Source organism: Cornus florida, unplaced genomic scaffold (genome assembly GCF_030987335.1).
Source record: "Cornus florida cultivar Cherokee Brave unplaced genomic scaffold, ASM3098733v1 CherokeeBrave_3.0.0_Hap2_Chr01, whole genome shotgun sequence".
Classification (NCBI taxonomy): domain Eukaryota; kingdom Viridiplantae; phylum Streptophyta; class Magnoliopsida; order Cornales; family Cornaceae; genus Cornus; species Cornus florida.
The window spans coordinates 50,436,621-50,462,317 of record NW_026775571.1 but is presented as its reverse complement, the minus strand read 5'-3'; the positions used below and the strand labels follow the sequence as shown (position 1 = coordinate 50,462,317).

At 31.4% G+C, this 25,697-nt stretch overlaps 1 protein-coding gene across 5 annotated transcripts in view; it reads right to left on the bottom strand.

The window, feature by feature from the left end:
- Positions 1 to 8,494, bottom strand: part of LOC132296524 (putative ion channel POLLUX-like 2) — a 69,144-nt gene extending 60,650 nt beyond the window's left edge. For 2 of the 5 annotated variants that reach the window (XM_059794716.1, XM_059794721.1), the window contains exons 1-2: positions 8,324 to 8,484; positions 62 to 138 (exon numbers count right to left, since the gene is read on the bottom strand). In XM_059794716.1, coding sequence (XP_059650699.1) covers positions 62 to 138; positions 8,324 to 8,400 — 154 coding nt within the window. In that variant the 5' untranslated portion in view covers positions 8,401 to 8,484. Of the gene's footprint in view, positions 1 to 61; positions 139 to 8,323 lie in introns of those variants that run through there. The other 3 variants (XM_059794727.1, XM_059794736.1, XM_059794732.1) reach the window with 3 other exon arrangements.
- Between the last annotated feature and the right edge of the window lie 17,203 nt (positions 8,495 to 25,697).

The window sequence follows — 25,697 nt, the reverse complement described above, 5'->3', positions numbered from 1 at the left end:
TTTATACGATAAATAGAGACATTGATCCCAAATTTTCCAACATATGCTGTCCATAACTCACCTTCATTGTTCATTAACAGATTACATGCTCGGAAAGCTGAAGTTTGAATCCACCAACATGGGCATGGCATTGATTTTCTGAAAAGTAACACATCAGCATCAGATTCATAATGCTCTGCCTCTCTAATGAAATTCAGGGTTTTTTTTTTTTTGATAAGTATAATGAAATTCAAGTTCAATTGTTGCAGAAACAACTATTAACGATATTTTCCATGGCATGCAACACAAGAAACATGGATGCTATAAATTTTTTATTTCCTTGGTAAAGAACTCCCACAATGCTATTGGGGAGACTTGAACCCTCTACATTTCACTTTGAAAGGAGAGGGGATACCACTTGGCTATAGACCATGGATGCTATAATTTTGAATTGCAAGTGCCCACAAAGCATTCAGTTTAACACTTTCTCTTAACTTGTTACGCATTAGAGTGATAACGATCTTTAAGCATGCAAGACTAAATACTTATGCATGCTGCTATGAAGCGGTTCATAACATAATGGGTGAGCTCGTTACTAACAAGGGAGCTGTAATGGGACTGTGCCAAAGCCATTGCATTCAAAGGTAAATCAAATGGTGATTTTTGACGTAAGAACGTCAAATCAGAGGTAATCATTATATTTCTTTCTTGCAAAGTGGATAAGTTGACATCCGAACTAGGTCTTGTGGCCTTCCTAGTTTGGATTTCAGCATACAAAATCATGTATCTTCTTTGTTGCTTGTGGTTGATTTTAATTTTGTTGGTTGATACTTAAATGATTGATAGTTGATAACAAGATCAAAAAATTGGTAATGGAACAACCTTCCAACACATCTAGAGAAAAAGATTCCTATTCGGCCTCTCTAGGTATGTAACATTCCATAACGTACTTGGGTGGCTTCTGCCAGTGCCAGCATAGCTCTCAAAGCAGACTCAACTAGTTTCCAAAGTTTGACACAAGTAATTTGTGCACCCAATTATGTGCTATGAAGAATGGATGTGGACATGGGACACAAGTACGATATGATACAGACACGACAATACGACAAATCCCAAAAAATGAAGAAGACATGAACACGATATGGATGCGTCAAATAAAAGAATAATATATTTGATTACTATTTTGGAGCTTAAAGCTTGATGGGTGGTGTTCATGTTTTCCAAAGTTCTATATTTTTTTTTTTTTTCCTTAACTTAAACTTTACATTAGGGCCCCTTTTTAAACTACTCTCGCCATGTTCTGAAAGTGTCCCGAAATGTGTCCATGTCGTGTCCAACCAAAAAAAATATGAAAAACTCCAAAACACCTGTAGCCATGTCCCACACGTGTCCGACATCGCCATGGCGTCCCCAAAGGAGTGTCCATTATGTTCGTGCTTCCTAGATTATGTGTGCTTCATGCTCTTACACGATCATGTACAGGACTTCTAAATTGAAGAGATATTTCCTAGAATGATGGCCATTATGTAATAATCTATTGAATCAAATGTTGCACAACTAAGAAAAAGTACTTGAAAGTTATCATTTCTTATTCGATGACCTAGGAAGCACGGCCACTCCAAAATGGGCGAAGAATCCGTGTCCGACACGTGTCGGACACGCCCCGACACGTGTCGGACACGCCACAAAACGTGTCTGGAATTTTTTTATTTTTTTTAATTTTCGGACACGGCTCAGACAGCTCGGACACAGCTCAGACACGGCTCGGACACACTTTTCTGGAATTTTTTTTTAAAATTTTTAATGCTGATATGTTAATTTTTTTTTTTTTTAAAAATTTTTTAATGCTGATATGTTCTATTTTTTGTTTTGTACTACCCTAAAGATGCTGATATATATATATATACTAACCTAAAGATGCCACAATTCGCCGTGTCCGTGTCCTAAAGATGCTGATATATATATATACTAACATATCAGTGATATATATATATATATATTCCAACCTAAACATATCAGTGTTTTTTTTAAAAAATTATTAATGCTGATATATATATATATACTATTCGCCGTGTCCGTGTCCTAATTTTTTTGGATTTGCCGTGTCGCCGTGTCCGTGTCGTGTCGTATCCATGTCCTGTATCCGTGTCCGTGCTTCTTAGTCGATGACAATGAGACGGATCATATATTTATTTTTATATAACTACTCTTTATCAAAATTGTTGAAAGAAAAAATATAAGAGAGAAATTAAAACATGAATAACACATAATATAACGTGGTTCAGCCACTAGGGCTTACATCCACGACACAAAAAGCCTAAAGGGCTACATCTCTTTTATTACATTCTCTCTTGAGTTTGTTTACAATACCCACCTCTATTTATAGGTGAATTCGAGAAGACTTGTAATAAAGAAATTACACAGAAAGTCAAATATAAATATGAAAACAACTTGTTGCCCAAGTATAGCAACATTAACATTCTGTCAAGGAGTGATTTAAGGGCTTAAATCACTCCTATAATTATTCCCCAACACCCCCCATCAAGGTGGTACTCGGAGATTTAACTCAAGTGTCCAACTTGAAATTAAATATGAAGTTATCGAGAGTTTGAGATGAGTAAATCCGAGACAAATTGAACAGAAGATCCGAGACAAATTGAACCGAAGATCCGAGAAGAGACGAGACGAGTTAATCCGGAGATCCGGGACGAGTTGATCCGAAGATCCGAGACGAGTAGAGTATAGAGTGGGGTATGATAAACCTGCTCTAATATCATGTTGAAAGAAAAAATAAAAGTTAAAGAGAGAAATTAAAACATAAATAACACATAATATAAGGTGGTTCAGTCGGGCTTACATCCACGACACAAAGAGCCCAGAGGGCTACATCTCTTTCATTACATTCTCTCTTAAGTTTGTTTACAATAACTACCTCTATTCATAGGTGACTTGGGAAAGACTTATAATAAAAGAATTACACAGAAAGTCAAATATAAATATAGCAATAACTTGCCCAAGTATAGCAACATTAACATTCTGTCAAGAAGTGATTTAAGGGCTTAAATCAATCCTATAATTATTCTCCAACACCCCCCTCAAGTTGGTACACGAAGATTTAATTCAAGTGTCCAACTTAAAATTAAATATGAAGTTGTCGAGAGTTTAAGATGAGTTGATCTGGAGATCTGAGACAAATTGATCCGAAGATCCGAGATGAGACGAGTTGATCCGAAAATCCGGGACGAGTTGATCTGGAGATCTAAGACGAGATGATCCAGAGATCTAAGACGAGTAAAGTATAGAGTGGGGTATGATAAACCTGCTCTAATACCATGTTGAAAGAAAAATTAAAAGTTGAAGAGATAAATTAAAACATGAATAACACATAATATAACGTGGTTCAGCCTCTAAGGCTTACATCCGCGACACAAAAAGCTCAGAGGGCTACATCCCTTTTATTACATTCTTTCTTGAGTTTGTTTACAATAACCACCTCTATTTATAGGTGAATTGGGGAAGAATTTTAATAAAGGAATTACACAAAAAGTCAAATATAAATATGGCAACAACTTGTTGCCCAAGTATAGCAACATTAACATTGTGTCAAGGAGTGATTTAGAGTGATTTAAAGGCTTAAATAACTCCTATAACTATTCTCCAACACCCCCCCCCCCCCCCTTCTCAAGTTGGTACACGAAGATTTAACTCAAGTGTCCAACTTGAAATTAAATATGAAGATGTCGAGAGTCTGAAATGAGTAAATCTAAGATAAGTTGATCCAAAATCCGAGACAAATTGATCCGAAGATTCGAAACAAATTGATCCAAAGATCTGAGACGATACAGTTGATCCGAAGATCCAGGACGAGTTGATCTGAAGATCTGGGACGAGTAGAGTATAGAGTGGGGTATGATAAACTGAAATAAAAAATAAAAGTTGAAGAGAGAAATTAAAACATGAATAACACATAATATAAGGTGGTTCAACCGTTCAGTCATTAGGGCTTACATCCACGACACAAAGGGCTCAGAGGGTTACATCTCTTTTATTACATTCTCTCTTGAGTTTGTTTACAATATTTATAGGTGAATTGGGGAATACTTGTAATAAAGGAATTGCACAGAAAATCAGATATAAATATGGCAACAACTTATTGCCCAAGTATAGCAACATTAACATTCTGTCAAGGAGTGATTAAGGGCTTAAATCACTCCTATAATTATTCTCCAACAAAAATAAATATCGTACGCTTCAAAGTTTATGAATTGATTATGTGTTTAAGGTCTTTCTATATAAAATTAGCAAAAGAATATTTTCTTCTGCTTCCCACCATGGCATCCCATACATGTTGAACTAACTAGAGTTAGTTCGTTTATGTCTTCCGCTACATCTGGTGGTTGTCTTCCATACACTTAGTATACCATGCTCTTTGGGTCATTTTTTTGGTTTGGTTATTTTACTAGTTACTATTTTGGGGTTTATAGCTAGATTATTTATGATTTCATCACTGATTGTATTTTAAGACAGTGGTGGTTTTCGCTCTTATTTGATCTTGTAAATTCTTGGGGTATACCCGTTGTAAGTTGTACAGTTCCTTTCTTTATCTGTACACACTCTTTACTTCAAAAAATAAAATTAAAAAGAATATTTTCTTCTTCAATAACCATGAAATTATATAGTTTATGCATAGGAGTACATTTTTATATTATTTACTACTGGCAAAAACGAAAGGCCTACTTTTATAAATGAACTTTATCATGATTAATTGTTGTTGAAATGTAATACCCCTAATTTAAAAAGGATAGTCTCGGTATTATTTTAATAGTTTTAATTGCATTTAATTATTTAGTTGTTTTCTTGGCTAATTGTTTATTTGTTTAATTGATTTAATTATTTGTTTAAATTGAATTGTATGTGATGATGTGTATTTATTTAGGAATTTAATTGTTTTATTTTTATTTTTATTTTTATTTTATTTATTTTATTTTTATATTTTTAAGGAATTGGATATGGATAGTAATAATTGACCAATCAATTGGGCTCAATGGGCTACTTGGATAAGGGATTTAATGGGTACGGATAATTACCCATGTATATGTATATTTAATAAATAAATAAATAAATATATATATATATATATAAGGAAAGTCCTTAAATAATAATTTAATATATATTAATATATTATATATAAAAATGAGTACACATAGATTATACGTAACATATATTTAAGTTACCTTTTTAGTATTTAAATTTTATTTTATTTTATTTTAGTTTGTCTTGAAATGGAAAAAGGATTAGGGTTATTTTAGTTGCCTATAAATATATAACTATAGAGTTATGAAAGAGGTTAGAAAATATATCACGTACTATATTTTAAAGAGAGAAAGAAGGAAGAGGAAGGAAGAGAAAAAGGAAGAAGGAGGCTAAGGTTTTTATCAAGTCCCTATAGGCAAGTTTTAATTCTTCTCTTCTCCTTTGATTCGTACCCTATGCATGCTAGATTAATTCTAGGTTATTTAAATAAATTAATTGAATCAAATTTTTTTAACTTAATTTGGAAGTTACAATTTATGTGTTTTAATAATGGATTTGTGATGAATTTAATATCTTTGCTGAACTGGACATTGTTTGGTGATGTCTTTATTTAATTATTATTTTTTTTTTTTTATAAACATGAATTTTCTTTGCACGAATCAGTTTATTAAATTTAGATGAAATTTGACTTTGGTTGCCTTCTAAAGCAATGCACGCCGAACGGAAAAAAAAAAAAACATAAACAATCAAATAATGGCTTACAGAATGAATCAGTTGGTGTTATAATTAGAAATTGTTTCTTCATATAGTACACACGCCGAACGAGGAAGTCATTACAATTGACTTTAAGGAAAACAGTTTGATATATAAGGCATATATGGGTGATATATATATATTCTTTAAATAGTGAAGTCAGATTTATTCTTCCTATAGGCACGCTGAACGAGGAATTGCTTTAACAAAACCATAATGTTACACAGTACATATATGATTGATACAATAGTTGGTATAATAGTTGATATAATGGTTGATAATTATACATTCTTTAAATTTATCCTTTATATGTTTTATTTATTTATTTTGATTAATGCTGAAATATTAAATTAATATTTGTTATGTTTGGATTGATAGATCTATATTAAATATTTAAGTGATTTAAATAGATTCATTAAAAATTGGAAAGTATGATTTAAGTTTACATGCTAAGTATGGAATGTAATTAATTTTAAGATGATAAATTAATTAGATATTGTTGGATTATATTATTTTAATCAATTATTTAGATTTAAATTAATTTAATTCGAACATGGAGATGTACAATTTAGTTGAGATGCATTTTAATGTTCTATGATGTAAATTAAATGCATGCTATTTAGAATTTACATTTTTGCTCAAGTAAATGCAAAGGATGTGTATATGATTTGTATCATATTTATTTAGATTGTTATATGTAAATATTATTGACATTATCCTTGAATTTGAAACTTTTATTTGATTCTGATACGGATTAATGCACCATTATGGCACCATTATGGGATGGGGGCATTAGGGATGGATTAACTTAAGAGTTAAGTCCTACCTATTTTAAATAAGGGAACGGATTAACCACAGTGTTAAGTCCTACTTATTCGTGTCAGGTCAACGGAATAGTTAGATGACATATTATTGAAATAATAATTGGATATGTTATTTTGATGGTTGGATAGGACGGATTTTACATATAGAATTATACGCCACGATATGAGCTTGAGTCTCAGGATCAGTGGTTAGGATGCATATATTGCCAGGGATGTGTAGCTAGATATAGTATAGTTATGTACCCTAGTAGGTCTAAGTACTCATGCCCACTATATGTGCGTTTTGCATGTTGCCTACTATTCAGGTTGAGACAACTCTATAGTCTAGTGAGGTTCCTTTAGTGTGTGTATATCTACGTATAGACTATTTAGTTATTGTTGAATTAATTAGGATGTGTACGTGTGTCGGGTCTCTGTTTGGGATGTAGTAGATTAGAACTTGTTTGTGGGCCTGACCCACCATTATTTTTCAGGTGTTCGTCAGTTCCAGAGATTGTTCGTGCCAAGCAGAGACAGTCATTCACTCTTCCGACTCTACGTAGGACTCTTCTTCATGGTTTAATTATTAGTTTTATTTCAGTTCAGTTATTTCAGTTAGGATATTATTAGGGGTCCACAATATGGATTCCCGAGTTGTGGTTTTAATTAATTACTGGTATCAGAGGATTGGAGAACTTTAGTATGGGATGTTTAATTATTAATTAGTTTTCTTTTCAGCTTATCTATTTATTTTTAATTCATCTTGTATACCAATGCTTGTTTAAATATTAATTGTTTGATATCCCTTATATTCTGTGCTCGGACTTGATCACCCGTGGCTCTAAAATCGAAGAGTATCTCGTGAAATGTGTCAATATTTTTCTACCAGCAATTTATTAAGAAACCTTTTATTTTTTTTTTATTTTAAATATTTTATTTCTTCGCATCTAGAGGCACTAACTTTTGCTTCAACTGGAAAATGAATCATTTGCTACTTACACTTCATAATAGTACTTTCAAAGTACATAACCAAAAAAAAACACTTTGTACTCCCCAAAGAAAAGCATGTATTTTATAATGGAACCAAGTGATGCCTAAAATACAGACGCTGACAATCAAGAATGCTCACATATATATATTTTTATTTAAAAAAAAAAAAAAAAAAAAAAACGTCTCTTACCCTAGTAGAGCCTAAAAACCATTTTTCATTTAGTTACAATGAATAGTTTGAATACCATCAGTGCACTAATTACTTAGCTTAAATTTAACCTAAAATGCATAAAGTTTGAAAGATATTCCAATAAAATCTGTACCAAATTCAATTATATGACTTTAATTTATTGAATTTGTTAATGCAAACTTCAAGCATTAAAAAAATAATAAAAGAATATATAAGGCCAAGCATCACAGATTCATGAATGCATGAACATTCTAATCATAGCCTTCTAGTTCTAAGTTCTTTTCACAGTTCTAAGCTGCTCATACGCCAATTGATGGAATTTTAAGTGGTTTTTCATATAATTGAATACACTGGATGGTTCTCACTAGAAGCATACAAGTAAGCTCTACGCTGATGCATTATGCATACACAACTACATGCATTTATATATAAATATATATACATACATAAACACACACATATGACATAATATATATATATATATATATAACAATCTAGTTCAAATAGAGATCACTGAAAAACAGGACTTCAAACAAATTGAACTGAAATTCGAGGTTAGACACAAATGAGTCACCTCTTCCAAGAAGATATCTTGTTGAATCTTGGAATTGGAGGCGAAATCCATGGTCGCGAGCTATGCAACTGAAGCATCCCCTGCCTCTCTCTCTAGACTAAGTTTCTCTCTCTCTCTCTCTAAAAATTGGTGAAGCGGAACTAGTTTTCTGTCATCAACGCTGTGCTTACGATTTACACCCCAAAAAAAAATATTAATTAATTAAAAAATGTTTCGTACGATTTTCTGTGCGAGTGCGAGTGGCCATTTACAGATATACCCTTCAAACGTTAGATATTTCACAAAAAAGACCACCACGTGTCAATTTTCTATGGAGTTTGGATCTAGATTGATCAAGCACCTGATTAGGATTTGACTTTTTTATTAGAATTAGATTTTGGATCTAGATTGAGCAATATTTTAAAGAGTAGTTATTTTGGAATTTTTATTCCTTTGTCAAATATATTGTAACTTATGCAGTTCTTTGGTGAGGTAAAAAATTATAAAGAAAAAAAATGTCATAATTAATCTAAGAGTGTATTCAAAACGTATGATATTAAAATTGTAAAATTAAAATCGATAGAATTTGAAAAAAAATAATTAAAAAAATTGAACTAAATTTTTTTCAAATTTTACCAATTTTAATTTCAAAACTTCAATTTTATGTAACTCAACATAACCTAAAAATTTTGCAAGAACCAAAAAACAAAAAAAATTAAAAGACGCTAATTGTGGTGGTGACCGTGCTGTCAATATCAAATTTATAAAGGAGTTATTTAGAAGGATTTTTTTTTCTCTCTCTCTTATTTTTTTTAATTTATTTATTATTTGTGATTGATCATAGATTAGTATTCTACAATATTGCAAGGTCATATTATAATTGGATAAAATAATAAACCCTCAATCTTACCTTGAAGATGATTCAAAAATAAATGGATACTGAGTTTCAAATAAAATAAAATAAAATAAAATAAAACCAAACTAATGGACACTTGGTACAATTAACAAAACAAGTCACTGAAACCAAAGTTATCTCACATAAAAGTTATTCCCTCTTATTTAAGTAACTCAAAGGATATATATATATAAAAAGATGTAAAATATATCATTTAAAGAAAGAAAATGAACATTTATTTTTAGACAAATAAAAAATATATATATATATACATGACACTTATTTTGAGATAAAAAAAAAATAAAATTCGTTATATTTGAATAAAAGTTTCATGTTCCCATGCTAGTTACCAACTTCGGATTTATTATTTGAAAGAAATTCAATTGCTCCGATAAAGAAATTAAAAAGCGAAAATTGAAGGGTATATTTGTCAAATGATAATTTGTGTCGGACATGATATATGCTGATAGCTGATGTAGCAATTAATATGGTTCGTCCCCTTTCCATGGACCAAAAAACCTGACACAAGTCTTGTCAGGCACGTGCTTTTCCAATGTCCACTGAGCCTTCGATAGCTCTGCAGCTTTTGCCTTCCATATCAAAAGTGAAACAAAGTCCAAAAATGATATTTTTTAATGGTAAATTACTATATTATCCTATCTTTTTTAAAAAATTAAAAAAAAATTACTTTAATCTCATGTCTTTGTTATCCTTATTTAATTTAATATTATTTTAATAAAAAAATATATCAAACCAAAAGACTGTTAATTTTTTTTCTCCATCTTGTAAATACTATATTATTCTATCTTTTTTTATAAAAAAAAAAAAAAAAACTAATCAATTGCCATTAACAAAAAAAAAATTTGAAAATTTAATATAGAATTGGTATGAAAATTGATAATTTGCAATTCAATGGCATCTCGTAGTATTTTTGTAATTTCATGTCATAATAGAAAGCTATTAAAGTCTTTCTAACGCAACAAAAGGATAAGTTAGTTATTTTTTGAATTTTCATTAACAGATGACGTTGAGCATATGCATCGAATTTCAAAGGAGGTCAAAATATTACAGATCAAACAATCTATCTGTGTGTAATTAATTTTTCCAAACATCATAGAAGCTCAATGTGATTTATCAAAGAAAATGAAAAAAATTATGGATAGTAACAAAAATCCAATATATCCTTAATTAATATTTAATAGGAGACACGTTCTATTATTGTCATTTAATCATATAGAATTATTGGTGAAGACATTGCCAGTATCATTACTCTTTTTTCAAACTTTGTTATTAGTGGGCTATTCATTATTATTCCGTAATTGCATGAGTAATCGCGCTGTTGTAACTTATAAATCGATCAACTTTGCTCTTTTTTAAACATGTTTAACGGAGTAATAACCTAAAAATGTTATTTCAAACTATATATGTTTTTAAACTTGTTTTTCATAGTAATAACCTAAAAATGCTATTTTAGGCATGTTCACAATAATTTTTTTGTCTTAAAAAAAAAATGGGACCAAAATAAAAAATCAAATGTTACTATTATGTCCTTGTATTATTAATATATTCAAGTGTACGCGTTTACGTTTAAAGATGTGACGTTGAAGTTTCACTGAAACACTATACTTATTATTTTATTTATTTTAAAATGACACAATTATGCTTTCCAACTGGTGTGGAAGATTAATTTTTTAAAAATTGGAAGGGTGAAAGTACTTCTAAAAAATAATTGTTTCATTTTATTTACTTTTTTAAAAAATAAGCATATTTAGTGCGAATATAATTTTTGTGCCCCAGTGAAGTTTCTCGTGGCTATGGGAGATTGCCCCAACCTAAAGGCATCATTGGTGGTGTCTGTTGCTATGTAATCTTTGTGGCAATGTAAGGTTATTTGGGTTGCCAAAAATATATATATATATATAGTACATATATCTATAATCTATATAACATTTTTATGTATGTAAATAACCATCATACACGTGTATGCTTAATATTAAAGGCAGTTATTTACTCCCCCAACAACTATGTGTGGACAAGTTTTTTTATCACGTGGTCCTGATTTCAACTTGTCCAATGTCTTTTTGTAACGCACACTTTATTTTGTTTCTTACACGTTAAAATTTAGGTGAATCATAAATAAATGGTCGTTTGGATCCTATTTTACACCAACTTGGAGTCAAAGTACACATGTTTCAATAATGGTTTTTCACCAAATAAATCCTTTTAGATTCATGGAGCTTTTTTTTTTTTTTTTTTAATCACCCCACAAATTATATTTTTGCAATAACCATAGAAATAAATATAATCACAAAATGATTTAAGACATAAATTTAATTTAATGTAGGTTGATCGCCCTCCTAAAAAACAATTAAATATAGTAACCCTTAAGAAGTATGTCTTTGAATTTCAAACTTTCCTATTTCGAAATTATCAACAATAATTTGACTAAACTTTTTCTACTTAAAAAGTATTCTGAACACCTTTTTATACCAAAGTGTGTGTGCGCTTTTTTTTTATCATACAATACACGCATTATTTAAGTTAAAAATACGGTTCGAAAGCGATATTTCAAAAACTTATCTCCCGAATTCATGTCACTATACCTTGGGGGTCCTTTATACCAAAGTTGTGCAGTCATATCTGTTAAAACTAAAATACGTTTGGTAACATACATTTGTTGATTTTTTTAAATGAAAGAATAGAAAATATGACTAGTAATTTTTTTTAAAAAGAAATTGACTCTCTTATTTATTATTAGAGTATAATTGATAAATAATAAAATAACACTTTTAATTTTACTACTCGAGTACAATAAAATATTTTATTTACTATTTGAGTATAATTGAAAAACAAAAAAATAATATTTTATTTACTATTCGAGTATAATTGAAAATTAATAAAATAATAAAATAACATTTTTAATTTTACTATTCGAGTATAATAAATTGTTTTTTAAATTTGATTTACTGTTTGAGTATAATTGAAAAATAATAAAATAATATTTTATTTACTATTGAATATAATTGAAAATTAATAAAATAATAAATTAACATTTTAAATTTTACTACTCGCGTATAATTAAATTTATTTTTTTTATTTTTTTTTTTACTATTTGAGTATAATTGAAAATTTATATTTTATTTACTATTTGATTATAATTGAAAATTAATAAAATAATAAAATAGCATTTATAATTTTACTATTCAAGTATAATAAAATATATATATTTATTTATTTACTATTTGAGTATAATTGAAAAATAATAAAATAACATTTATCTAATTGTGAAAAATAATAAAATAATAGTATTTCAAAACCAAAACTGAAACCAAAGCTCACATTTGTAGAGTTGATAATTGTGAAGCAAATATGAAAAGAGTTTACAAAAGTTTTGAAATATGAAAAGTCATAATAGAGTTACCAAATCCATTTTGTTGACTTTTTTTAAAAAAAAAAACACTATAACGAAGACTAAATATCAAAACTAAAAACATTACCAAACAAATCCTTAATGACTTATGAACTAATTTTGTATTTGGTGTGCATGAATGGAATGAAATGTAAGTAGAATAGAATGGAATGACCATTCTCATTCTATTGTTTGGTTGTAAATATGAGATGTGTAGGAATGAAATGATAATAACCATTCTACTGTTTGGTTGAACCAATTTAAAATTTAGAATGGAATAAATTTCAATTGAATTCTCCAAAATATCCCTCTTAGTAACAAATAAATTAAATTAACAAAATGACATTCTCTAATAACTTTTTAAAAATAAATGGTGACAATGGCGGTGGTGGATGGTGGTGAAGGTGGAAAGCGTTAGTGGTGTAGGTGGTGGTGTTGGAAGGCAGTGGCGGTGGCAATGGTGAAAGATGGTGATAGTGACGGTAGCTGTAGTGGTAGTGGTGGAAGGCGACAATGGTGTTGGTAGAAGGCGGTGGTAGTAGTGTTGTCGAATGAGATAGTGGTGTAAGTGGCAATGGTTGAAGCCAATGGAGGTGGTAATGGTGATGATAAAAGGTAGTGGAAGGCGATGGCGGTTGTGGTGGTGGCGACGGTGGTGGAAGACGGCTGCGGCAGTAGTGGTGGTGGTGGAAGGCAGCTGCGGCAATAGTGGTGGTGGCAGTGGCGGAAGGGTGGTGATGGAAGGTGGTAGAAAGCGATGGCGGTTGTGGTGGTGAAAGGAGATGGCGATGGTCAAGGGCGGAGCCAGGATCTCATTTTAGGGGAGGCGTAGTGTATTTGACACAAAAAAAAAAAAAAAAAAAAACGAAAAAAAACGAAAAAAAATCTTATCAAAAACACAAAATTCTCAAGTAATAGCATAATATTCTTGATCTAATTTAATACCAATATTGTTTTAAAGTAGAACAAAGAATTACCTATGTATGTTGAGATACCGATTGAATTTTGAGCCATGCCTAATCAATCATACTCCATCTCCAATCACTTCGTGAATCCTGACAACCAAAGCAAACAAGATTTTATTTAATTATTTCTATCTTAAGCTAACAAGGAAACAAGATGTTTTTAGTAATGTGAATAAAAATTTAAATAAAAGAATTCATTGTTCAATTGAAAAGAACAGAGTTACAACTCAACAATACTTGACAAATATAAAAACCAAAATATAGAAGTTTACTTGACAAATATAAAAACCAAAATATAGATTTTGATAATATTTTCTTGAATACATTAAAATTGTTCTTGACGGGATTTCATTTTTTGAAAGCGCTGCATGATAACCTCATTATTTATGCTCCTAAATATATCTTTTTCAACATATACAACTGTGATATTCCTCGACTCTGATACATGGGTTGATCAGGCCCAAGCCCAAACCCGAGGTAATATCAAATAATTAAAGTATTTAACAAGCATAGAATACAAAAGAAATTAGAATAAATAAAGAAGTTAAAAGAAACTAATTAATAAAATCCTCCATTAATAAATCCAATAAAATAATTCTGCAAACATATCCAAATCCTCTGATATCAGTAACCTTATAGATTATAACTCAGAAATCCATCTTGTGGACCTTTTATCCAAAACCCAACTGAAACTGAAATAAAACAGAATCCAAATACTAAAACATAAAGAAGAAGTCCTACATAGATTTGGAAGAGTGAATAAACTGTCTCTGCTCAGTACGAACAATCTATAAGTCTAGAACTAACGAACACCTGTAAAATAATAGTGGGTCAGGCCCACAAACAAGTTCTAATCTATTACATCCCAAATAGAGACTCGTAATTCATAAACATCCTAATTAATTCAACAATAACTAATATTCCGTAAATATGTATATACACACTAAAGGAACCTCGCTAAACTATAGGGTTGCCTCAACCTGAATACGCATATATAGTGGGCATGAGTACCTAGACCTATCACGACACACAACTACACTTTATCTAGCTACATATCCCTGGCAATATACGCACCCTAACCACTGATCCAGTGACTCAAGCTTATGTCATGGCATTTACTATAGATATATATAATGTCCATCTTATCCAAATAAAAATAAAACTATCCAAGTATTATTTTAATAATATGTCATCCAACTGTTCCGTTGACTTGATACGAATAAGTAGGACCTAACTCTATGGGTAATCCATTTCCTTATAAATATAAATAGGTAGGATTTGACTATTCTGTTAATCCATCCCTATTATGCCCTCATCCCTTGAGATGATGCATTAATCCATAATTGATGCAATACAAGTAATTATTCATCAAATATTTCATAATTAAACATAATCAAAATCAGTTAAATACATGATTATATTATACTATCAACACACGATTAAGATCATATACACATCGTTACAATAGCTAAATTAATTTAAGAAATTAATTTCTCCATTAACAACATGTAAATTCATTTAAATTTCAATCACATAATCAAATAAAGGTTTCCAATCTAAGAATGAAGCAAATAATATTTACATCTAATAATCTAAAAATAAACATAATATAAATTATATATACATCCTTTGCATTTAATTGAACAAAAAATAACAATTCTAAGTAGCATGCATTTAATTTTTATCATAAGAAATTACTCATGCATCTCAATTAAATTGTACACCTCCATACTCTGATTAAATTCATTTAGATCTAACCAATTGATCAAAATAATTTAAAACCATTAATTTAATTTTTTAAATTAATTAAATTCTATACCTAGCATATAAACTTTAAATCATGCATTTAAATTGTAACGACCCAACTAGATACCAAAAGAATAATAATAAAATAGATAAAATTTCAGCATGACCTTCGCAGAAAAGATCCCTCTAAAACCTGTTGAAATACAAAAGAAATAGTGCAATGGCCTCACTGGGTCTTAAAAATAACCCGTCCTGTCACAACGCACAATACAAGTATTACATCACATTTCCAAAATAATTACATACATATCAAAAATCCCCTTCCACCACTTCATCTAAACAGAAACACATCTTAGTTACATCAAGTTACAGTCCATAAAATGTAGCTAGAATTTAAAAGTACATAACTTACAACATTGTACCCATTAAACTAGAGTTTCACAAAATAGTTAAGAGTACATTACAAAATATTAAGGTTCTAATACAAAAGATAGCAAAATAAAATGGGTCTTCAAGCTCGTCAAAACCTGTGGTGGATTGTCGTCCACCGCCTCTTTTCCATGTCCTGAAAAATGTTAAAAAAATAATAGAGTGAGCATAAGCTCAGTAAGAAGTGTCTAAGACACACTTCTTATATTCCCATGAATCCCACACAAAGAATGGATAAAAAGAGACGGGGTCATACTATGGGAAAAACATAATCTCAATCACAACAACGAGCATGGTATAAATAATATCCAACCACAAATTTCCCACATGCACCATGAAGTGCAATGTCATGCCTATGCCACTCCCCGTTTCTGAAACAATTCCGTTTCAACAATCAAACCGTTCGTGTAATCCAACCTAAGGCACTTCCAAGGCGTCACGAAAGGAAGGTTGGTTAACTATCCACGACCACAAAGCACCTCTAAGGTGTCGCATCCGGCCTAGTTAACTCAACTATATTCCCTTATAGACTACACCAACATCACGGACCACTAGGTGCCTCCTAGGCGTTCGGTTTTCGCAACACTTTTAGAAAATATTTTCCCCAAAATAATTTCGTTTGTTCTAAAAATATTTTTCCCCCTTTCTCTTTCCCAATGAATGCATGAATGTGTGTATTTCAATTTGTCAATTCAAGTATAAGCTTTCACGCATTTCATTTACATCATCATCACAATTCAATAAGAATTTCTAAACATTCATTTATTTTATTTATTTATAACCATAGCATTAATTTTTTCAGGCAATAAATAAATAAATAATCATAGAACATACAACATATCAAACACTAAGCATGCTCATTTACCGTAATGAAAATAGACATGTATATGAACTCAAATAACACATGGAACACATTTATCATTTTAATTACACATAACTACAACAACAATAAGCTAGGTAATCAAAATTTAGCATGCTTATGATCAAATTTAAGGGGAAAAATTCACAAAAGGCCAAAAAGTTGTAGATTAGAACACCCTTACCTCAATTTGATGAAAACCCCTAATTTGAGCCTAAGAACCCTAAAATTTCGAAACATCTGGAGGGCACTAAAGCTGAAATTGCTAGTACTTACGTGTAGATCTTGCCGTGCTCTTCGATTTGCCGCAAACGGTACCCAAAAATTCCAAGAATGGAAGGAAGAATCAAAGCTTGAAATTGTAAAAGAAAAAAAAAAGAAAAGAAAAGGGACTGGACAAGAGAGATACGCAGAAAGAGATAAATGGATCTGGTTAATAGCCATTAGGCCTTATGTGGTGTTTAAAATGTTAGTGGAGCCCACTACCTTTTTTTGTTTTTTTTTTTTAAAAACTAATAACTTTAACATATATATATATATATATATATATATATATATATCTGTAAAACATTACATAAATCCTACATGAATCTAATTAAACAATTTAGAACATGTAATAACAGAGCTTCAATTCAACATTCCAAAATGTCCCAACAACAACAGTACAATTTATAAACATGATCTCAACATTATAAAACACAATTCATGCATTAATTCATTAAATCATGCAAAAATGACACAAAGCCATTAACATATAATCATACTTTATAAATATGATTTTTATATGTAATTAGGTTTATTAATTAAATTTATAAATCTTGGATTTAATCTAGACATGTATAGAACACGAATCAAAGGAGAAGAGTTAGAAAAGAACTTGCCTTATGATTTTCAGATTAAAAATCTAAGCCTCATTCTTCCTTATTTTAGCCATCTTCTTTACCAAAACCTTATTCTTTCTCTCTCTAAAATTCTTTCTAATATTTTGTACGTGAATAGAGTTTTCTAACCTTTTTACAAGCCCCCGATACCCATATATATTGTTATGAAATAAGGATCGAATAGAATTTTATGAGAACAAGAGAAAATTAATGTCAAGAAAATAAATAGGCACACACAAACGAGACAAGGATTTCTAAGTGGTTCACCTCACAAATAGGGTTACGTCCACGGGCGATAATGATTTGTATCACTATAAAGAAGAAGATTACAAACTGAAGGACGTTTTGATTCTTCCTCACAATAATCTTTCTTCTCATACCACTCACTCACCAACAAAGAAGACTCACTCAATACTCAAGAAATCCCCCAAATAGTATATGGTTTACACAAAGAGAAAAACCCACCCAAATACAAATTTCAACTTTTTCTTGAAGATTGTACACACAAAAGGATTTTCTCACATACACAAAACCAATACACTTTCTTAATCCAAATATCGTCTTACTGTTGGATGCCTCTTGGATGCTTTCCATTGAATGAGTGCAAGAGTATTTATAGCCAAAAATATACTTGGTGTCCAAGTATATTACAAAGCTTCCTTTGGAAGCCAAATAACACTTATTGCCCAAGAATAATTCTTGTTGTCCAAGAATTTCAAAGCTTCATTTGGAAGATAATTTGGAAGCTTCACCATCACACTTCTTTAGCCAAAAGATTTTTGCCATGTTATAAATGAATTTTAGACAAATTTATAACAAATCTCCACATTGACTAAAATTCTCCACCTTGGCAAAAATTTCGAATAAGCCACAAAACTCCATCTTTGGCAAAAAATTTCCGCCTTAGCAGAAATGATAAGACAACATCACAAAGAGTTTTTCTTTAATACAATGTGAGTAATAAAAATAACGTCATCATCATCTCCAACACAAAACAAATTAATAAAGAATTTTACTCAAGTTTGAGTCATTCTCAAACTTGACCATCGAGCTCTCATTCTTCAACCCATGCATGCCTTGCGCATCCACAAGCATATCTTCAATATTTTTGTCAAACTCTAAACGCTTATCAAAAACACCTTTAGAAATTCCAAGTTTGACATCTCCTTCAGCAACCTTCTCCAACCACCTACAAACCACCGGCTGGTAATGAAAAGTCATCTTCTCACCCTCGTGGAGAATAGGACGTCCTTGACTTTTCCTCGCATCTCTATTGTGATTAACTACTTGCCTCCCATACATCTTAATGGCACTCGAATGGACTATCTTATTGCCACAAAGATTATTACAAGTCAATATCACACATGTCCTCGTATGTCTACCTCCCTGTACGGACTTCTGCAATTTCGGTTGCCATCTGAAAACGGATTTCATTCTCCCATCATGTTATGTAGTCCCCTTACAACCCTTTTGAGAATTAGGATCGTAACTCCTCTTTCTAACTTTTCTTTTACCAAAACCTTGTTGAGTAAGCAGGGCCTACATCTTAATGCGCCAAAGACTAAAACTAATCTTGCTATCAAATTTCTCAATCTCGTATTTTGTCGACATCTCAAAAAACTCCCCAAAAGCTCTGATACCAGTTTGTTATGAAATATGTAATGACCCGGTCATTTTTCTTCCTTTCTTTTTCTTGAAATTTTACGGATAAATTTTTTTCCGTTTAATTTTCTTTTCTGAGTTCTGTTTCTCGTCACATAGTGTCGTTTCGAGTGCTCAAAAATGATTTCTGAGACTCTTTTATTTGGATTGACAACTTCCTTTGAGGACCAAGTCCTTTCCACATTTTCACATTTCGGACACTATGCACTATTTCGTCATTTTCTCTATTTCGTCTTTTCCCCGTTTGTCACTTTTCGGCACAACCTCACTTTTCGTGCTTGGAGTTGGTTTTAACTTCACGTATTTTCATTCTAAGTGGTTTCCACGAAATACGTATCTTTACTTTTGCAGAAAAGTACTCTAGTTGCTCCCGGTGTCCATAGGGGCATGGATACACAATTCTTTAGAATCTTTTTCTTTTCTTGGGGTGTTTTTCATAAATATCTTTTGAAGATATTTTATTTCAAGGGTATCTAAGAAAATGTCTTTTGGAATATATTTTCATTTTAGGGTAGGTTTGCAGTTAACCTTTTTGTAGAGGCCATTGTGCAATTAACGAAAGTTATTGCAAAATACCTTGTTTTGAGTCTAGATCCTCGTACGGAATTCATTTTCACATTTCGTTGAATCGTGTACTCTTAGAATTTCCTTCTGGTCGTTTTTCTCCAGTTTCAGGGTTTCTGACACCTGTTGCCACCGAACTTATTTGGGGCATATCTCTCTGCTTGGGACTCAGTTTTCGACGCCGTTTATTTTGTTGTTCATATTTTCTCATTTTGAATCTTTTTCATTCATAGAGTTTCATCATTTGAGCGCGTCTGCTCGAAATCCACTTTTCTAGACCCGGCGGGGCCTTTTCGGGGCACTTTTAGGATTTTTCTATAAATAGGAGACTTAAAGAGAAAATATCAGATTTTTCTCTCTCCTTCCTCTCTCTTGGCCAGCAGTCATGGCAGCCAAAGGGCTGCCATGCTTCTTCTTCTTTTTCGAGCCACTTCCCTCGAGCGAAACATCGTCGTGCCTTAGTATTTATTGTTCGCCTTGACGACGCGCATCTTTCCCCCTTATTAGAACCCATTTCTGACCATTTTTTAGTTCAGGTTTCAAGTTCAAGTTTGGATTTTCATGGTACCTCCTCGGTGTTTAATGTTCCTCTCGTTGTCCCCGACATAACCTAGGAGTATCGTCGGATTCGAAGCATTTTTCTTTCGGTGGGGATTTGAGATTTCATCTCAAATGAAGGTAGGGGGTGTTATAATTTATTTTCTTGTTATATTACATGCTATTGATGCATATACAACTTGTTTACTTGCTTTGATATCAAATCTAGAGATTTTATTATTTATTTTTCTTGTATGAGATTTGATTTTCCCGGTGAATTATAACTTGGTTTAAACATGTGGTATGATAGAATATTACCCCTTGATATGTTCATTAATATATATTAAATTGAGAGCATTTGAACAAGTAATGAAGATTTTATTTAATATTTTTCTTTAGTGAAAGATTAATTCATGTGACCTTAACTAGTTTGAAATCAATATGTGTTAGCATATTATATTAGGCCCTAGCATGCTCTTCAACATAAGTGAATTTGAGAGTAATCGGAGGTGTTTTAAAATCTAGAGAATATTTAATTAATTGATTAATTAATTTATTACATGTGTACTATTCACTTCATTTGAATTCTGACTTGATATTATTGATGTGTATGCCATATACTTTCACATATATTAAATCTAGAATATTTGATTAGGCTTTGAAACTTTTCATTTATTATTTTTCTAGTATTAAAGTTTAATACTCATGGTCGTATCTCACTTAGAATTCACTTGTATCATACTTTTAAATCAAGTCTTGACATGTTGTATAACGCACATTAATTTGAGAACATTTGGACTTGCCTTGTAATCTTGATAATTTAATCCGTTAAGTAGATTAAATTTCATTTTTATGCTTCCATCGAGTTAATCATGCCTTGATATTGAATTCTTGTTAAATTTGTGAATTGGACTTGTGTTTCATGGATCCTTGTCTTTTATCAAGTATTATGAATTCTTGTAACTTAGTCTCATTAATGTACTTAATGAACATGCACATTTGTCTTGGAATGGTTTAATTACACATGTATTGTTTAGTATGTAATCGAATCATATATCTTATACTTGTAGTATATTTACTTCAATGGATTTCTTGTACTACATATTTCGGTTCTAGTCTATATAGATGCACATTATGATTTCTTGACATTTCGCATGCTATCATAGTTGAGAACTTAGGGCATGACTTGTGTGTTCCAAAATCTTGGTTGTGCATGAAACGTGGTTAATGCATTTTTTGTATTTTGATACTATCTTGACTTGTATAACTTGTTGATTTTGGGACTTGAGATATCAATCAAGAATTGACATGACTAGGACTTGGTTCTAGTACGGAGGATTGTCCTTCTACAACTATAGTGCGCACTAAGGGAAGGTACCCATGGGTTAGTAGCCCTAAAGTGATCCCAAGAGTACAGTTTTAATCCTGGCGATATCCGAGTCTCCACATTGGTTAATTTCACTCCTTAAATTTCAAGTTGTTATTCTTTGAAAATTTAAACTTGTCGTGATATGTGAAATGCTCCAATCTTGTTTACTTGCATAGATATTATGCCTTGTTTATGATTTCATGTATAACTCTTTTCGTGCTTCATGGAATATTCATCCTTATTTTATTGCATAGATATTATGCCTTATCCTTGATTCCATGTATTACTCCTATCATGTTAATTAGTATATTCCAATCGTGTAAATTGCATTGACAAGGTGATTCTTGTATTCTAGTATTCTTTTGTCGTGTTGTATGGATTATTCCAAACCTTGCTTAATTGTATTAAAAATGCAATTCATGTTGATCTGTACTCAAGCATCCTTCTTGTCGTGTTCTTTGGATTATCCCAACTTTGATTCGTTTCATGTATGTATATATATCATGATTCTTGTTGATATTACTCTAAGTTAGCTTAGGATGATCCCTGAGTCTCACCTTTGATATAGGCGTTAGGTGGCATGACCCTTTTGAACTGTTTCATGTTAATATAAAAATTTATAAAAAATCGAGTCGATGCATACTCATTCTCTACGAGTAAACTTGTTTACTCACCCTGAAGTTACTGGGGGATTTGTTCGAGTACAGGATTTTAGATTCGGAGATTTGCACTTACCTTGGGTGACTTGGAGATTTGAAGTTCCTTTTAAAGTTTTCTTGTTCACATGCAAGTGTTAACATGTTTAATTTTTGCTTATAAGGATGTAGTACATAGCTAGGTTCAATATGTTATTTTTGCCTTATAACATGTAAAGTGTGATTGGATACACTATTTGGGTTGTATTTGATATGTATGACATGAGGCCAAGGGTCACAAACCTTTAAGTTCAAGTGTATGTATTTAAACTTCAAGTTTTGCCTTTGAAATGTAACTTTTCTAACTTTAGATAGTTGGCACGTCAAATTTTGTAAATGGAGTGTAATGAGGCCGTAAGCCGTTGTAACATATTTAAAATGCCATATTACACTTGCGTGCCTGTTCACATCATCACACAATAGCATATGATGTAAATTGATCATGCCATGGGGGATTCCAAATAGACTTTCAGCCTTGGGTGTATAACAGGTGGTTTTTGCACTTTCTCGAGCCATTTCGTCTAACCGATATGCCATTTCGGTCGACCGAAACCTTTTGGACTTCATTTGCACAGTAAAAAGTCATTTTCCAGTAGCTTTTGCCTTGTTCAGGTCCATTTCGGTCGACCGATTCATCATTTCGGTTGACCTAAGTGATTTCTCTTCAATTTCAAGAGTTTTGGAACTTTTCTGGTCATTTCGGTCGACCGAAATAGCTTCCATACACAACACTCTTCAGTTTTGTTTCAGCAGTATTGTTCTGACTTCAAACGGCCACATCTCCTTCATTTCTAACCCAAATGGGGTGATTCTTGAGCCTAAACTCAAGGATTTTGAGTCAGCTTTCCAATGTACCTATTCCATTCTCAGATTCAAATCACAGTGGGAGTTATTCATATTTTAGTGAAGTAGTGTCGGGATTTGGTTTGAACCGGGAAAGGGCTTTTTGTGGGATTCTTGTCCAATATTCTTGAAACCTCTTGGAATGTTGTGAAATGATTAGTTTAGGTTGTATAGACGTTATTTGACTTGCTTAGAGTCCAATCTCCCTTCTCATTTGTAAATCGACCATTTTACCCTTGATTAATGGGTTTTACTCGTCTTTCTTCATATTGTCGTTTCTTCTTCGTCCGGACTCCGAATCATGCGATTCTTGAGTCCATCTTGGTTAGTTTTTCGTTATCTTTCTAGTGGTGTGCTCGGTGGTACCTGAATCTATACTTTCTGAAATGACTACTTTGTCCCTGTGGGCTTAATTGTTATTTTTCTGATCTTTGCCTTCACACTTGTTTCTTTGGGTTACATGACCTCATTGAGGGTCACATTGGTGTCTTAGAGACGTGTTATATCTCTAGAGACCATTGTCTTGTTCCTTGCTTCCGCATTTTGATCCGTCATCGAGTTAATCTTTGATTCATCGCTGACCCACCGGGTTGAATAAAAACTCGGGTCGTTACAAAATAAGGATCGAATAAAGGTTTATGAGAATAAGAGAAAAATAATGTCAAGAAAATAAATAGGCACACACAAACGAGACAAGGATTTATACGTGGTTCACCCTCACAAATAGGGTTACGTCCACGGGCGATGATGATTCGTATCACTATAAAAAAAAAGATTACAAACTGAAGAACGTTTTGGTTCTTCCTCACAATAATCTCTCTTCTCACACCACTCAGTCACCAATAAAAAAGACTCACTCAATACTCAAGAAATACCCCAAATAGCATATGGTTTACACAAAGAGAAAAACCCACCAAAATACAAACTTAAACTCTCTCTTCAAGACTGTACACACAAAAGAATTTTCTCACACACACAAAACCAATATACTCTCTTGATCCGAATATTGTCTTCCAAAAGGATGCCTCTCGGATGTTTTTCATCGAATGAGTGCAAGACTATTTATAACCAAAAATATACTTGGTGTCCAAGTATATTACAAAGCTTCCTTTGGAAGCTAAATAACACTTGTTGTCCAAGAATAATTCTTGCTACCCAAGAATAATTCTTATTGCCGAAGAATTTCAAAGCTTCCTTCGGAAGCTAATTTGGAAGCTTCACCCACTTCTTTAGTCAAAAGATTTTTGCCATGTCATAAATGAATTTTAGAAAAATTTCTAGCATATATAGATAAGTATAAAATCCTATTCCCATTCCAACTTATAAAATATAAAATTGAATTTTCAACCCAACTTTCATTAATTAAAATAAAGGAAAAGAAAAATATAAAATATAAAATCCTATTCCCAATCCAATTTACCTTAATTAAAATAAAGGAAAAGGAAAATATAAAATATAAATATAAATATACCAAATCAGTTACATATATGTATATAATATTTTTAATTATAACACATATAATTCTAAGTTTCAAAAAAAAAAAAAATAATAACAATAGTAATTATTAAAACTATCCCTATTTATATATATACACATATTATCATAAATATATAAATACAACTATTCATGGGTAAATATCCATACCCATTAAACCTCCTATCCAAGTAGTCCATGGGACCTAGATGGTTGGTCCATTACTACTATTCATATCCAACTCCTTTTAAAATAAAATAAAATAAAAAATAATTTAAATACAAATAAACACATAACATGTAAATAAATAAATACACATCATCACTTAGCATTTAAACAAATCAATTCATACTAATTATTAATTAAAATAACATTTAAGCACACAAATTAATTTAAACAAATAATTCAATTAAAAACATATAAACAAATAGTCACATAATCAAATAAATCATTTAATCAATTAAAAATGCAATAAAACAATAAATTAAATACCGAGATTATCCTTTTAAAATTAGGGGTATTACAACAACCAAGCTATCATTCATAAATTGATCTCCTATCTGATTACGCAATTCATTTTTTACAATATTCATAGTAGAAAATGCCGTTTCCACCGTGGTAGTCGCAACTAGTAAAATCAACGCCAATGTCATAAGCAAATACACCAATGGATACACCTTGTCCTTTTTTGCCTCCATTTTTTTTTTTTAAGAGTAGAAATCCCTTTCAATCCTTCAAAGCTACTATTAAAGCGCATATTAATAATATAAGTCTCGAGTTGACTATGAAGTTCTTCGAGCTTGACTGTAGAAAATTCTCCTGGAAATATTCAGCAAAATGAATTATCTTTTGTTTGTCAAAAGTAAAGAATGAATCATTTGGACATAAACATGCCATACAAAGAGGTAACTCAGTATTAGCCTCACTAAAACGACTATTCAACTCTTAAAGTTGCATATCTATCACAGAATAAAACAACTCAACACGATAGTAATGCAAGTTTGTCATTTATTTTACATTCCGCCGTCGTCGACCTTGAGCAAAGAAATTGTCATCCATGTTGGAAAC